Source organism: Hippichthys cyanospilos, chromosome 17 (assembly GCF_059441005.1).
Source record: "Hippichthys cyanospilos isolate Australia breed blue-spotted pipefish chromosome 17, RoL_Hcya_1.0, whole genome shotgun sequence".
Classification (NCBI taxonomy): Eukaryota; Metazoa; Chordata; class Actinopteri; order Syngnathiformes; family Syngnathidae; genus Hippichthys; species Hippichthys cyanospilos.
In genome coordinates, this window is record NC_142385.1 from 14,515,162 (window position 1) to 14,531,271 (window position 16,110).

Below are 16,110 nucleotides of genomic sequence, written 5' to 3' on the forward strand. Positions count from 1 at the left end.
GGTTCTTTTTAGTATTACAATTCAGTTTTGCTTTGTTTTGATTCTCTGGTTTGATTTGTCTTCCGCGAGGGTCTCAAATCCCTCCGCTGTATTTTCATGACCGTCGACACCTATAGACGTCAAAGAACCACAATGTTAATCAAATACCCATAAATAAAGTGGGAATTCTCGGATAAACGTGAGACTCCCGCCAACCTTGTTTTCATCATCTTCCGTCTGAGTCACCGGTTCGTACCGGTTTGTTTTTCTTTTTTTGTCTTTCAGGTATTCGGCAGATTTCACCGAGGCCTTTCACAGCCCACCGAGCGGTCGCTCCACTTCCCCCTTGCCCACTTCCTCACCCCAACACCCTCAAGTTCTCCCGCCCAATCTGTCGGCCGCCCCTTCCGCATCCGCTTCCCCGCAGGTACGCAACTGGACCCGTTCGCCCTCTCCTCAGATGCCCACCTCCCCGGTTCACTCGCACCCTCCCCACTCGCCCACCTACTGCCCGTACCCGACGTCGCCCAAGCACCGCTCCAAGATGCGGCGGCAGACGTTCGATTTCCAGTGCAGTCCCACCAAGGAGATGAGATCTGCCGTTTCCCGCCGCCGCGCCCCCAGTCCGCTCATCTATAACAGCGAACAGCCCAACCCCAGCCCCCCGCGGCCATCCTCCCTGCCCATCCTTCCCAGTACTCCGGTCTACAGCAACCCCTTTGAATTCCCCTGCCCCCTCACCCCTCCTTCCCCCGGCCTCCCTTTGGGGGACGCCTACGCGGCCTCAACGCCGCCGCTTTTCTCCCCGTCCGGCGCGCCGAGCCCGAACCCGATGCTGGTCTCCCACTCGCTGTCCCCCACGCATTACCTCTCCGGGGCCTCCTCCCCGTTACACGTGCCCCCGAGCCCGTCCTGCCTCAACTTCCCCCACCTCACCCCTCCGCCGCCGGGCAAACCCTTCGCCCTCAAGCCCCTGCCGTACTGGACCAAGTACGACGTTGCCGACTGGTTGGCCTACCTCAACCTGGGCGAACACATAGAGCGCTTCATCGATAACGAAATCGACGGATCTCATTTGCCTTCGCTTACCAAGGATGATTTCTTGGACTTGGGGGTGACGCGCGTGGGGCATCGAATGAACATCGAGAGGGCGCTGAAGAAACTCACCGACAGGTGAGGGAGGACTCAAACGGGGCGGGGTGACGGATGCGAAAGGAAGGCGAGCGTGGTTCGGGAAAAAGCCGAGTCACCGCTTTTCTTGAGTATATGCGGACAGTTTGTCTTTGGAAGTTCTCTTTCCTCAAACTTCTTCTTCTCGGTTGGTTCGCCCTCCTTCTCTTCCCAGGCCATTGCATGTCACTACTTCCCCCAGAGACACAGATTGAGCGTGACGGGGTGATTGGAAGATTATAAAAAAGGTGACAAACACATGACTCGGCAAAGGAATATTAACAGAAGAGGAGAAGAGTGGACTTCAGCTCACTTTGTCAGGCTGGTTTCGGTTGGATCTGATTTGCACGTTAGCACAATGATTTCCCGGTTCGAAAAATGCTGCGGGAATGAAGTATACAGTGAACCCCTTGATCGCAAAAGGTATGTTTCAGACCCGTTCTTGATTTCTTGAGACCCAAAAACGATTGTACATTTTAACACAGAAGTCTTCAACCAAACCCGATGATTTTGTCAACAAAAGTCTGCTATCTTGATGCTAACATGTAGCTGACCTCGGACCAACTCATCAACAATTTTGGTGAGTTCCATATTTTTATTTATTTATTTTTTTTAATTTAGCCCGATTGTCAGCCCACACGTGTGCTTTTTAATGAATCATTGACCAATCCAAGTAATTTTAAAATGAAATATTTACCTACATTTTTAGGTGCAAACACCGGCACAAAATTTCGACAAAAAAAAACTATTGAAAAAAAATTGAAAACTGGGTCAAACTAATATTCTTTCCTCTTCGTGTTGTTAATTATGCTGCTTCTCTTCCGATTGAGCTCAGTGCTGCCAGACATGTCTGTGGCACAATGCGGTACTGCACTGAAGGCACACAACTCTAAATTTGGAGCGTAAAAAACAATACTAATGATATAGCCGGGGTTCACTGTATATCCCATAATTCTTTCATTTCAATAGCACGCACACACACGGGCATGCGAGGACAGATGGATTGTCCACCATCTGCTGCGAGCGCTGAATAAACACCACTTTGACTTTATAAAGATGCCGAAAGGGTAAACATCACTAAAGTGTTGCCAGACACTCAACGACTTCATCGTGACATCACTTTGCTGCGTCATAAGGCCAAAGTCAGAGAACAACTAAGATTTTTTTTTTTTTTGGGGTGGGGGGGTAGATGATGAAGAGTACATTAGAATAATAGTATTCATTTTGATCCCATTTGCAATGTTCCCCTAAAATTCTTTCCAATAATAAGCTTTGTGTCTATGTCAATTGCCAGCACTAAATATATGTTACATGTTTGACAGGAATCACGATTAGCCATGATTAAGTTTGTACTTGCAGCAAACTCTTTTCAAATCGCTCGCGCTGATTGGGTAACGCTTGCGGAAGATGCTTTTTCATTTATTTAGTAGCAAGGCCTTCAAGGGCCGCGCCAAAGAGGCGAAAAGTAACGAGGATAAACGTCGTAATGTGACGGGAGGAAAGCTGGAACGTTAACAAGAAAAACTTTTGACGAATAGATGTGAAAATTCCCACTTGATTGCAAACGCAACACGTTGGCTCTCTGCCAAATGTTAAGTATATTCATAAAAACTTTGTCTTGTACATTTTGTTTCGGAACCCTCTTTTTTTCACCTTAACAGTTTTTCTTGAGATAATTTGGCCTATTCTCTGAAAATGCTGACTTTTTTTTTTCTTATTGTTATGACTTTATCGTGGAAATAATGCCGTTTATAATAATAATGCTGAGAGCCAGCTTATCAATTTGTGTCCACTTTTTTTTTACCTATATATCACTTGGAGCTACGCAACCAAGTCCTAGTGTGCTCAGTAGAGGACATGCTATCCTTTCTAATAATGTTTCTTGTTTGGGTGGGATGCAGATAACTGCTGTCTTGCTGGGACAAAATGGACACAGTGTGCACACTGATGATTAGGCTGGATGTCAGTATTCAGTCATATATTCTTTATCCTCCAGTGAAGAACTGTTTTATTTTTTTATTTATTTATTTTTTTTAACAGTGTAGCCCTAACACTCCATAGCAAAGCAAAGGCCATAACAGAATTTGAGGAATGGATCCTTGCGCCATATTGTTACAATGTTGGGCGTGCACCCTCACACGCTAGGTGCCATGATCACAAAGGGCTTTTTACCACTTCGCCTACCCAACCATCATCCGCTTTTCAATACGTACGTCTGCTCCTCTTTTGAATACCTTGTTGAAAATATTTTGGCTTTTTCGCTGTCGCTGCTACATGTTGACAATCCCGTTTATCTGGTCCTGCGTCACTTCAAGTCCTCCAACAAGCGTGAGAAGTGATGTATGTCAGCGGTTCTACAGCTTCTCCACAAAATTGTTTTAGTAAAATTGTAATAGTACTAACTGTGAAAGGGGAAGTCTGCTTATTTGGCCATTTTCAGCCGTTAAAAAGACGTTAATTGATGGTGTATTCTAGCCTAGGGTTAAACCCATTGCTGGGTTTGTTTTCGTGTTACACTTGTATTACTGTGTTGAGTTTCAATTGCAGTATAACTGTAGAACCACAGACACGGTGTTAACTTTAAGAGTAAGTACTAAAACAGAAAAAAAAATACTATTAGAGCAGACATAAGTACACCGGTGCCTGACGAATGATGGACCAGTGTCTGCCCTTGACCCCAAACGTTGTGAGAACCTCTGATATACGTCCCAAAGCTCGCCCTGAAATTTCACATCACCATTTTAAAGAATCTCTGTCTTCCAAATAGCGTGGCCGCGTGTTGTTTTGTTTGGAGATTTGTGTCAATGCTTACTATTTTAACCCCGCCCCCATGTGATGACCTTAGTGAAGCTGACACATGTTATTGAACGCATATTCTCGCCATGTGAGGTAACAAAAACATGACTCATGTATTGTTTCACGCCGTGTCGCCTTGGCGCCATCGCGCGACAAACGTGAGAAGCTTTAGTGGAGGAGAGCACTACCTACTAGCGATGCGCAAATGAAGCTTCACGAAGCACCTGTGATTTTTTTTTCAACCCCACTATGTGGTGCTCTCTGTTTAAATGTAAATGCTAGTGCAATAACTGAATTCCAAAAACTAGTACCGACATTTGAGAACCACTGTGCTAGCATATACCAAATGGAAACAACTGGCACAAAAGATAGCCAATAGCTAACAAAGGCAGCATAGTGTATCGTTCTGAAGCTAAGAGCTAACATTAGCTAGCATGTTAGTTTTTTGATCAATAAACTAATTCGGGGTGTATATTAATAAATGACAACATTCTTAAAAAGAAAGTACAACTTTCAGACGCTGACAGACACGGAGACAAAGGCGAAGCCGCACCGTCCTTCCTCACGACAAAATGTCATTCCAACAGCGGCCAGAGGCGGCGCCAAAAACAAGATGAGTCAAAAAATATCCCAAGTGCTTCACGAAGCTTCACTTAGCCATCACTACTACCTACCGCGACATAATTTATAAAATATTTTAGCTCTAGTGAAATGTATAATGAATATGACCACATACAGTATGAGTGTACGTATGCAGAGTTTAACAAAGTATATATGAATATAAAGTTACGTTTTAAATGCGATAGAAGTACAGCTGTGTTGAAATAAATACTGAAATCAACATGTTTTCCTGCTTATTGTTCTTTGTAATTCCTTTTAATAATGATCCCGTTTCATTTCAAGTCCCGGGTTGGGTTTGACTCATTTGGCAGTCTCAAAGACAGACAAATGTTTTCAAGTCCGGGATTATTTTTCCCATCAGGCTCATAGCAGCAAAAGGACGACGCTGGCTGGGCGGGATGCGAGCAAACGGCTTCGTTCAAAGCAAGCAGCGGCCGCAGTCATGCAGCAAACCCCAAAAAAAAAAAAAAAGACGCCGTGAGCTATTCACAAGAACTTGGAAGAGGATGAATGAGTTTCTTTTTTCAAAAGTTGTTTTCCGAGCCCGGCGGTCAGGCTCGCATTTACTGTACAACGTTGCGGTTTGTTCTGTGAGGTCTCGAAGAATAAATTCCCAATGTTAAGAAGGTTAGTCTTAAGGGGAAAAAGAAACGCAACATTTCCTTTGCAACAGGATGTATTGAGAAAAAACACATTCCGTTTTCTGCTTTCTTGTAGCGCTACCACCTGTGATCTTTTGTTTTGGCAACTCGAGCTTGCACTAATATTCCATATTTATCCAAAAGGAACCCAAGGAGGACTTTGACCGCGCCGTACTATCTGATCTATGTTTCCCCATGTGTTTCCGTTTAATACGAGGTGTGTCAGAAAATTCCCAGGACCGGCGCCACAAATGATTTAGCGATGTACGATTCTTCACAAAGAGTTCACAAACGTCACATGTTGACATTTACTATCAATTTAAACAGCGTTTCTCATTTACCTTGTAAGGAACATTTTGACCGTTTTTGGTCATTTTCCTCCACATTATTCTCGCAGTATTTTAACCAGGGAATAGCGCACTAGTGTGATAACTAAATGGCCATGTTGAACTTTGATATCTTGTCACCATCCGGGTGAAATTTCAGCTCCCTGGTGACTTTTTTCCAATGCCTCCTCTTTGATGTGAAATGCCAATCAAATGATTGGACGAAATACCACACAAGGGGTAAAACAAACACTTAGCTTCAGATTTCCAGCCCACTAGCTTACGCTAATGCTAATAGCATCCATGTTAGCCTATTGTAGCCTTTAGCTCTCTGAACAATTGAGTGAACAGACTAATAATATCCTCCGGAGAGCCACTCTATTCATTTGTGTCCCTTGTAGAGGATGTTTGTTTTTGTAAATTCTATTCATTGTTTTATTTTTGTTTTTATGTAATCAGCCGATTGACTCATTCTGCACTTTTTTTAAACACATTGAACACATTACAACATAAGCAAATCATTTCCAATCGCATTTTTTTACACATTAAAACATAAGATGAAAATAATGACATTCATGCCCCCATGCCAAAAGAAGCTGATCGTGTAGTTTTGCTGATTGTGTTTGATATTTTTCAATTAATCGATCGATCAATCCGAATTTTACTCAGCCAAATATCACAATCTGCCAAAACCAAAAAAAATTGTGACAATGGACACTAACAAATAGGCTAAAACAGGCTAACAGTATTCAGTCATATATTCTTTATCTTCTTGTGAAGAATAACTATTAGTGCCGTACTAATGATCTGCGAGGAGTTGCAACTTTCTGTTATTCTTCCCTCAGGTGGCTAAGGTGAGATTTTTTTTTAATTCTATAATCTTTTATGCGTGTTTACTTTTACAGGATGTATTTTTAACAGGTTTCCGTTCTTCTGCTTACAGTATGTAGAGGGTGTGAGCACTTTTGCCACCTGTGGACGGAACGCCAATGTCACCCACTGTCTAATAAGCTTTGCATGACTCCACACCACGTTGACACTAGTCTAAATGACAGTGGGGGCATCCCATTAGCACCATATAGAGAGTGACAGAAGGAGGGGCAAGTGGGGGGTGGTCTGGGCTTGGGGGGTATCCCTCGAGGCTGGAGAAGTGATCGTCAAACAGGGGCGAGGCGATGCCAGGGATGGACTTTAAGTGAAGGAGGGAAACCGGAAAATCAAGATAAAGGTAAGGCCGGTGTGACTTAACAAATGTGTGTGTATAACTTTAAATGAGGCAAAATGGGGTCACGAGGGGGTGGGGTGGGGGGGTAGGAGCCTCCAGTAACAAGTGCTGCTCACTTGAGTAATCGGTGGTGATTCACAGACAACATGTAAGTGCCCACGGCCTTGACTGACTGCTCTGTTGCCACTTTGGATTTGTTTTTAGCTTTGATAGAATAACTCTTTCACTACCGTTGACGGCTATATACGAAAAGGATCAATGTTTATCGGGCTGGCGGTGAAAGTCATTTGCTGCCATTGACAGCTATTGAAGTGAAACATCCATTTTAACTGGCAGTGAGTGAGTTAATTAAAGGCAAATTTATCAAACGAGGCTTCAAAATGTTGATCGCTTTTGAACGGTGCGGGTGTGTCGTCGGAATGCGCTGAAACCACGCCCCACTCGACTGTCAATCAAGTACCACGACTACGAGCTATGACTGGGCGATATAGACAAAAAAAATTAAATCTCGACTTTTGCATTATGGGAGTCCAGGCTAAGCCAATCGTCGAAGGCATTGAAAGGCTTCCAAATGAGTTGAGCACTAGCGCCACCCAGTGGTTTTGTGGTGTCAACATAAAATTGCCGAGTGCTCCAAAAGTCGGAGGAAATGCATGATTTCAATGTCCAAAACTGACATTATTCCCAATTCTGAATGGCAGTAAATGAGCCTGACATAGGCTAAATTTGGCACCTATAGGGTGTACCGCTTCAGACGGGAGTTTGCAAGCATTTAGTTGGGATGGCAGCGTGGCATATTGAACGTGTCCGCACACTCATGGACAACAACAAGGCGCTCTAAATTGACCACATGGTGACAGTCAAAATGAATTTTTCTTATAATTCCCTCTCATCACTCTTCAAGCTTTGCACACTCGTGGCGCGCAATGTGGCGCTCTTAAGCAGTTTTACATCGCTCTCAATCTTTGCTCAGTGTAGCTCTTAATTTTTCCGACCACTTGAGCTTCTTCTATCCTCGTCTGCTTGTGATTTGACACAAACAAGACGAGGACGTCGCGAGACGAGAAAAAACCGCGAGAGCGAGGACTAGCTAGCAGCGTGACAACAAGGTGCAGTCATGTCTTGTGGTGGTGGTGGCGAGGCGTGGTTAGTCACTTTTGGATTACTCATTTGCCGGCACCCTTTTGCCGGCATTTTATTATTATTATTATTTATTATTTATTTGTAGCCGCGCACGCTTCAAATGCCGTCTTGCGTATTAACCAGAGCAAAGGGAAAGATGACCTTTCGCTGCTGTTTATTTTGGGGAAGAATGCGGGAGCAGCTGTTCCTATTCCGGCTGCTACGTCGGCCTCCCGCTTACCCCCGTTTTGAATTCCAGTCCGCCACTGGGACGGCTTGGGGCGGTATAAATAACAGGTTGTGTCACCGATTGGTAGGAAGAGCGGCAATATGGGTTTATTTTTACCTTTTTGAATTTTCTAAAGCGTTCAGGATTGAATCAAAAAAGAAAAAGGCTTTTAGAATTCAAATCAGAACAATCAGATGTCTTTGAAGACGTACGACAAAAGAAAAGGACATTCAGCGCTAACCCGCGCTTAGAGAAATTTTCTTAAGCAAAAAAATCAAAATCGCAGGCCCATTATAATTGGCTGTGATCAAATCGATTGTATTATTTTAATTATAATTAAACACAATGATAATTACAGACAAAATATTTTTAGATCACATAGGCAATTTTTTACAGTTGCATTTTTTACACATTAAAACATAAGATGAAAATGATGAGATTCATGGCCCCGCCCCATAAAGATTTCTCAAGCAGTACAGTATTTCAGACTAAGACTTGACCAAGGTAAATGGCAAGTAATCGCTCTTAAAATTAGCCTAAATAAGCTGAATTTTCCCCATTTTTTTTAATGCATTAATGCATGACATCATGACGTTACGATGATGACCCCCCCCAACCGATTTCAATAGGCAACATTTTGGGGTAGTAAAATCGGCTGCTTTGCAAATTTTCTGAATTTTACTCAGCCAAATATCAGAATCTGCCCCAAAAAATTGCTCCAACTCCAACACGTTGGTCCAACTCCAATTTTGAACCGCTCCAAAAAGGGCCAACTCTAAATTTGTGCATTTATCTACGCTAGCTTCGTATAGTGACCGGCAGAACAATTCCCCCCTCCTCCACTAGATGGCAGAAGAATCAACCACGCCTATCCACCTGTTAGCATTCCTCCAACACAATAATAGCTTTTTGTTCCGCTAAATAGCTTGTGAGTTTCACTTTGTCTATCCGGTCTTGAGAGCAGCTCCGTCTCGTCTCTAATGACACGGTCCAACCAGTTGCATGCGAATCACCGGCGCGGCTCCTCCGACAAAAAACCGCCTCCCCTTGATTGAAATGCGTTTCCGACAGCCTAGCAACTCTTGCGCAACAGCGAGAGCCCGACGGCCGCCATCATGGCCAGCCTCCCCCAAGAACCCACTCAAGATGTCGCCAAACGCAGTTTCTGGATGGTGAGTTTTGCGCGTGTGCCTTTTTGCGCAAACGCCGACCCGGCGCCGTATTGTTCTTCCAGCCGGGGAATTACGTCCCCACGGTGCACAGGACCCAGGAGTCCTACCGGGCCTGCAATGACATCGTGGCCTGCTTCGTGGAGAGGGCCAAGGTAGAAAAGCTATACGCCCAGCAGCTCAGCCAGTGGAGCAACAAGTGGAAGGCCGTCGTGGATTCTCGTGAGTCATCTTGAAAATCTTCTTTTCTTCATTGACGACTTGAAGTCCTCAAACTTGTGTGCCCTTTGCTGGGTTAGAAGGAAGCAAAATTTGCGGAACTGTTACAAATTATGGATTTTTTTTGATAACATAAAAGTATCAATGGGATAAAAAACACCAGGGAGCTGAAATTTCCAGCAGATGATTAAAACATGTCAAATTTCAAAATGCAACAATTCTATGTGATTGCAGCTGGACGTGCGAGATTTTGCGTACAAAAATAATCATTGTCCAAATTTTGGACCATATAAAACCATTGTAATGATCATATTTGAGATGCATTTTAATATGATTTATGACATTGATTTCCCTACGATTTTCGCAATTTTCCATTGAGCAGCGCTCAAACTTGTCAACAGAAAATTCTTTCTTGACTGGTGTTTCACCTCAAGACAATAGGTGGCGGTAGAGAGCGGTCAATGGCTATGTCTTCAAGTGTCATCGTCACTTCACACGCTACAAAGACAGACATTTTTCCATTTTTTGTGTGTGTTAATAAATTTAACCGACAAATATATGTCCACTGAACAATTTGAGTGGTTGTTAGCGGATAAGCTAAGTTGGATTACAAAGGATTTGAAGTCAAGGCTGAAATTTAGCGTGGCGTTCCATATTCTCGGTTATGTCAGCCCCGTTGCGAACATGCCCATTTGGAGCCATCATGAAAGGATCCCCTGATTGGTTTTTAAACAAGTCCATGTGCTTGAGAGTGGAAAGACGGAGCTCACGACTTCCTTTCTGGTTCCATGACTCACCTCGGAGGCCCGCTCCGTTTGTCTCGTGCGGCCATCTTTTCCCCCAGGGCCGCTCTACGGCTCGCTGATGACGGCCTGGCAGAGCTTCTTCGGCTCCGCCGAGCGCCTGGCCGCCCTGCACTCGTCCATCTCGCAGTCCCTGGTGGCCGAGGAAGGCGTGAGGGTCAAGACCTGGCAGAGGGAGACCTTCCCCAAAAAACTCTTCTGCGGCTTCCGCGAAAGCCACAACAACAACGCCAGTTTCTCGCGGGCGCAGAAACCGTGGAACAAGAAGCTGAGCAAGGTGCAGAAAGAGATATTTTTCATTTAAACGAAATAAAACCAGGAAAAAAGGGATTATGGTGGTCTGAGTCCAGACATCCCTCAGTTCTATCGATACTTCATGAAAGATAATTGAAAACATTCATGGTGGCGGGGCGTCAAAAAACATAAAAAAATATTAAATATATTTTGTAAACATCGCATGAAAAAGCATTAAATTATGTTACTTAAGTAACTGGTTTATTATTTAATTTATTGTTTTTTACTCAACATCTCATGAAGATAGCTTGTTTCCTTTATTTTTGGGGACTGCGGGAAAGTTGCAATTTGCAATGAAAAAAATAAGCATCAATCCATAGGTTCCAGGATATTCCAATTCATTTGCTCTTAATTTGAAAAGAAAACCGCACTGTTCCTGCAACTGTCAACTGACCGAAAAATCTGACTCATGCCCGTAACTTACGCAGAATATGTTTTTAACCTTCTTGCACGTGGAATGAAAAAAATAAGCATCAATCCATAGGTTCCAGGATATTCCAATTCATTTGCTCTTGATTTGAAAAGAAAACTGCACTGTTCCTGCAACTGTCAACTGACAGAAAAATCTGACTCATGCCCGTAACTTACGCAGAATATGTTTTTCACTTCAAATAACTGTAAACGGATTACCATAAACAAAGCAAAACGTGCAAGCATATTTGTATTATGCAAACATATTTGTCGCTATTGCCACAAGAGGGCTGCGGCGAGAGCGCTTGGACTATCTTGCACGTGGATCTGATGAGTGTGGACTTAGCTAAGGATTTCCAATCCGAAGCAGATGTTTGGAGTCACGTCTGGCCGATGATTGACATCAGTGCCAGTGGCTGCATGTTAACTCCCGCAATTCACATGTTTACACCAGAATTTCATTTCCCATTCTGGCTCTTGAGTCATTTCTACTTACGAGTAATGGAAAAAAGCGCTACGGATCGCGTCGGCCGCCGGACCAGCAAACGCCATCAAAGCTTTTGGGAACCGCAGCGAAAAGTGCAGTTTATACTTTACCGCGGATTATTTGTACCGTGCGCATTTTGCATTGCCAAAGATTACAACAACGCTCGCGGGCCGCTCCCTTTTTCGCATGATTTGCTTTCATTTGTGTGTTTATGCGCACGCGTGTGTGTTTGTGTTAAACAGCTGGAGAAGGCCCGGGCCACGTACCACAAGTGCTGTCAGAAGGAGCAGAGCGCCATGGACAAAGAGAAACAGGCTAACGATCTTGAAAATTGGAGTGCGGAAAAAAAGCAGAAGGCGGCGGAGGCCAGAGAGGTCGCCACCATCGCTAAAGAAAAGGTCATCGCCTCTAAATTGCCACCAAAAATTTCAGAATGTATTTGTAGTCTGTGATGTGATGATGACAAAGCCGTTAAATGGTCTTTACTGCCACCTACTGTCTTGAGGTGAAACACAAGTCAACAAGGAACATTCCTGACATAGTAGTCTGACCGCCGCTCGATGGAATGTTGCCAAAATCGCAGGAAAATCAGTGCAATAAATCCTATTAAAATGCAACTCCAAATTTGTAATTATAATGGTTTTATATGGTCCAAAATTTGGACAATGATTGTTTTTGTGTCAGAATCATTGGATTTTGAAATTTTACATGTTTGAATCATCTGATGGAAATTTCAGCTCCTTTTGTGTTTTTTTTCCCATTGATTCTTACATGATATCATGAAAAAAAATTTGTATCATAATGCCACTAGAGTAAAAAAAAACAAACAAACACAACTCCCACGGCATGTGGACAATTTCAAGAAAGTTAAAATTGTTCTCAGGCTATCATCACACTAATAATGCGCAACAATAAGTTGACTTAGGGAGAATCATATTTATATGTGGGAAAAATATGACATTGACCATATTTGGACATATGGGATTTCTGCCCATCACTGCCAATATATATCATTGTTTATTTTACTCATATTTAATCCATCCATCCGCCTATTAAAATTTTCACTAGGGTTTGGAGATTATCTTATTATTTACAATGAATTAATGAATCTTCTTCACCATTTTCATGACCAAAAAAAATCCCTCTAAATAAGTACAACAAACATCAGAGGACTATTGATAAGTAAATGTTAAGTGTGCCAGATCAAAAAAAAAATGGGGGATTTGTTGTATCCCGAGGAAGTTTTTCTGTCCCCATGCACATGCTCGTGTTTATTCAGTCTTGCTATTATCTTGTCCAAACAATGTCCTTTAACCTTGAATGTTTCCTCCATGCGCTGCCCTTATATGAACATGCGTTGTCTCCTCTCTTCACGAAACTCATGGAAGCAGTACGTCATGTCCAGAAAAACGGATCATTATTATCTTTGTATAGACACCATTTACAAAACCGACAAAAGTATTCATAGTCGTTACTTAAGTAGAAGTCTGAATATTTGTGAGAGAAAAAAAAAAGCCAGTTGAAATTCCGTGGCTACGGAATCTCAAATCATCTTTTCCCATTGAAATGAATGGAAATGCCTTTAATCCGTTCCGACCAACCACTGTACACTGTATATAAATTTGTACGTACTATATGTAGATTGTTTGCATTTCGATCGGCAGGCTCGGGAGCGCTACGAAGTAATCCTGGAGGACGTGACTAAGTACACGCCGCGCTACATGGAGGAGATGGAAGTCATTTTCGAGCAGTCGCAAGAAGAAGAGAGGAAACGCATCAGCTTCCTGAAACAGGCCTTCCTGTCCATACACAGACACCTGGACGTCACCAACAACGAAAAGTAATGAGACATTCCGAACATTTTGGACCATTTCTTTGGCGTTTGACAAATGTTGATCTGCGTTTGCGTCAGTATAAAAGAAGTGTACAATGACCTCCACCAAACTTTGATGGCTATCGACGAGCAAGAGGACCTCAAATGGTGGAAGAACAATCACGGGCCTGGCATGCTCACCAATTGGCCGAAAATTCAGGTACACGACACGTGTAATATGAAGTTCCGAGCCCAATAGAGAAAATCCGTCATTATAAAAGCGTTTTGAAATTCCGGCTGCTAATTTTTAGCCTTCTAGTGTTTTTTTTATAAGAAATAAGAACAAAACCAACATATTATCAACATAACACCGACATACTCAGATTGTTAGGATGCTGCATCAAAACAACAGTAACGTGCCTGATTGCGTTATGACCCGAGAGTGCTCCCTGGTGGTGAGTAAAATAGCAGTTCAAACTGTTCTTATTTCTTAACATGCCGGCTATAACCAGGCAGTTTGAAAAAAAAGGTTATATATATTTTTCTTGGTTCTTGCAGTGTGTTATATATTTTTTTAAATTATTATTATATATAAAGTCGGTATGAAATAAAACTAAATAGTAAATACAATAACACAAATAATACATACCAAATATGTATAATATTTATTATATTATTAAATTACTGATTAAAAATTTCATCCTTTTAATAATACTATTTCAATAAAGAAATAAAATAAAAATTGAAAAGAAAAAAAACACACCAAATATAACACACTTAAGGAATAAGTTGCCACACATTCCCATTAATTTGCTCTTAATTTGAAAAGAAAGCCGCACTGCTCCTGTCGAGGCGTTAGGAACATTCCATACCCTGTTCAAATCTCACACCCCCCCTGAAGCGCCTTCACGTTTTGAGAACCGCCCGACTAAAACGTCTCTCGAACATCTCAGGAGTGGGTCCCGCCCGTGAAGAAAATGAAAAGAAAGAAGAGGGAGCAGAAAGGCAAAGAAGGCCAACCGTAAGTCAAGCGAGCCGGCGGAGTTCCTCCTTGATGCCCGGCGTTTCTTACCACCCTTCATTATTAGAGTGATGATCGGAGGCGTGAAGGTTCGAGCTCTGTACGACTACACGGGGGAGGAGGGGGATGAGCTCTCCTTTAAAGCAGGTGACGCACAGACAAATAAACGCAGCATTTGTCATGCCTGACAAGATAAAAGAGTCTTGTGGTGATGCTCATTTATTTTGAAGCTATAACCCTCAGAAGAAAAGATTCCTGTAAGTCCAAAACCCGGTCCTCAAGGGCCGGTATCCTGCATGTTTTCTAGGTTTCTGTCCCTGACGCGCCTGATTCAAATGTTCAGCTCATAACGCTCCTGATCATTTGAATCACGTGAAAGAAACCTAGGAAACATGCAGGATACCGGCCCTTGAGGACCGGGTTTGAGCACCCCTGATCTAGATACATAGATGTTGAGTTGCAGTCTTCGAGGGCCGGCATCCTGCACGTTTTCCATTTTTCTCGATTCAAATGATGAGCTTATTCGCGAGCTCTGCGGGGGCTTGAAAATGATTCAGAAAACATGGTCAGAAAACATGCAGGATACCGGACCTCGAGGACTGGAGTTTGACACCATCTTTCCCTGTTGAAATGAATGGGGATGGCTTCTTTACTCGTTCTTGGCGATGGATAAAGAATATATGCGCCAAAAGAGAGTTAGCCAATGGCGTGCCGGTTGTGTATCCCAGGTGAGGAGTTCCTGAAGGTGGAGGAGGAGGACGACCAGGGCTGGTGCCGAGGGGTCCTGAGCGGAGGGAGGGAGGGATTCTACCCGGCCAATTACGCGGAACTCGTCGAGTCGGCTCACTCCGGCTGAACTTTTAGATGCCCGCGCGCAAATAGGTTTGCTTTCAAATTCTGCTTTGGGAAGAGGCTGAAAAAAAAAATGGATGTGTGCTGATGATGGTTGACGTTTACTGTAGATCAGGGTACCCCAAAATAAGCCATTGAAATGTGAATGTTTTGATGAGCGCCATTTTTGGATGCAGGCTCTCTGCCATTAGGTTATGTACAGTACAGTTCATGTCAGTGTTATCGTTATGGCGCTTCAAGATGTATGATGCTTCGTACGTTGGGGTCTCATGAGAAACTTTGTTTGGGTCTTGAGGTGAAAATGTTTGGGGAACCCTGAATATTTCCAAATAAAAAGATCATGTTTTCCATCCGCTTCAGCTTCTTGATACAAGTGAGTTGAATGCATGGAAATGGGACTGAATGAATGTTTCATTAAAAAAAATTACATATTTAAGTGTGTATACAGAGTGTGTGCATATATGCATATATCTATATATATATAGATTTTATACATACATACACACACATGCATATGTGTATATTTGTTAGTATTAAGTAAAAAAAATAATATTATAAATACTCATATTACAAAAACATTATTACTAAATACGATAGAAAAAATGACAAAATGTATGTGTTTCAGGCAAACTAATTTTGTGTGTGTATGTGCATATCCATACACACACACGCACACACTCAAAGGTATATATATATATATATATATATATATATATATATATATATATATATATATATATATATATATATATATATATATATATGAGTAAAAATTCATTTTACATATAGTAATATTGCACAAAGACACATTCATTACTACATATGATAGAAAAATTGATTTTGAGCCATATTTTCAAATTTTAGTACATCATATATATGGTAATATTGTGGTAATAAGTGTGTCATCAAATGAGCAAAATAGCACTCTGTCC

The 16,110-nt window shown here is 42.4% G+C and overlaps 2 protein-coding genes across 6 annotated transcripts in view; both read left to right on the forward strand.

The window, feature by feature from the left end:
- The window catches only part of LOC148409873 (SH3 and multiple ankyrin repeat domains protein 1-like), a 47,841-nt gene extending 43,055 nt beyond the window's left edge, over window positions 1-4,786 (forward strand). The window contains exon 27 of the mRNA XM_088439012.1: window positions 265-4,786. Within this exon, the coding sequence (XP_088295138.1) occupies window positions 265-1,156 (892 nt within the window). The 3' untranslated portion in view covers window positions 1,157-4,786. The remainder of the gene's footprint in view (window positions 1-264) is intronic.
- A 1,861-nt stretch (window positions 4,787-6,647) lies between these two features.
- On the forward strand, window positions 6,648-15,528 carry LOC148409874 (protein kinase C and casein kinase substrate in neurons protein 3). 5 transcript variants are annotated; one of them, XM_088439828.1, is made up of 10 exons: window positions 6,648-6,761; window positions 9,181-9,281; window positions 9,344-9,500; window positions 10,342-10,577; window positions 11,735-11,890; window positions 13,157-13,332; window positions 13,405-13,525; window positions 14,259-14,326; window positions 14,394-14,473; window positions 15,055-15,528. In XM_088439828.1, exons 2-10 carry the CDS (start codon window positions 9,225-9,227, stop codon window positions 15,180-15,182), a joined length of 1,179 nt encoding a protein of 392 aa, XP_088295954.1. In that variant the 5' UTR covers window positions 6,648-6,761; window positions 9,181-9,224; the 3' UTR covers window positions 15,183-15,528. The 5 variants fall into 5 exon arrangements, with proteins under 5 accessions (XP_088295954.1, XP_088295959.1, XP_088295958.1 ...); XM_088439830.1 differs by lacking the exon at window positions 6,648-6,761 and adding an exon at window positions 6,880-6,906; XM_088439833.1 differs by lacking the exon at window positions 14,394-14,473 and having other exon boundaries at window positions 15,055-15,125.
- The last annotated feature ends 582 nt before the right edge of the window (window positions 15,529-16,110 follow it).

Excerpts from the sequence above, each read along its gene's own strand:
- LOC148409874 (XM_088439828.1), top strand. The coding sequence starts at position 9,225 with ATGGCCAGCCTCCCCCAAGAACCCACTCAAGATGTCGCCAAACGCAGT. Across the intron at positions 13,526-14,258 it reads CCAATTGGCCGAAAATTCAG|GAGTGGGTCCCGCCCGTGAA; the intron begins GTACACGACACG and ends CGAACATCTCAG. Across the intron at positions 14,327-14,393 it reads AAAGGCAAAGAAGGCCAACC|AGTGATGATCGGAGGCGTGA; the intron begins GTAAGTCAAGCG and ends CTTCATTATTAG.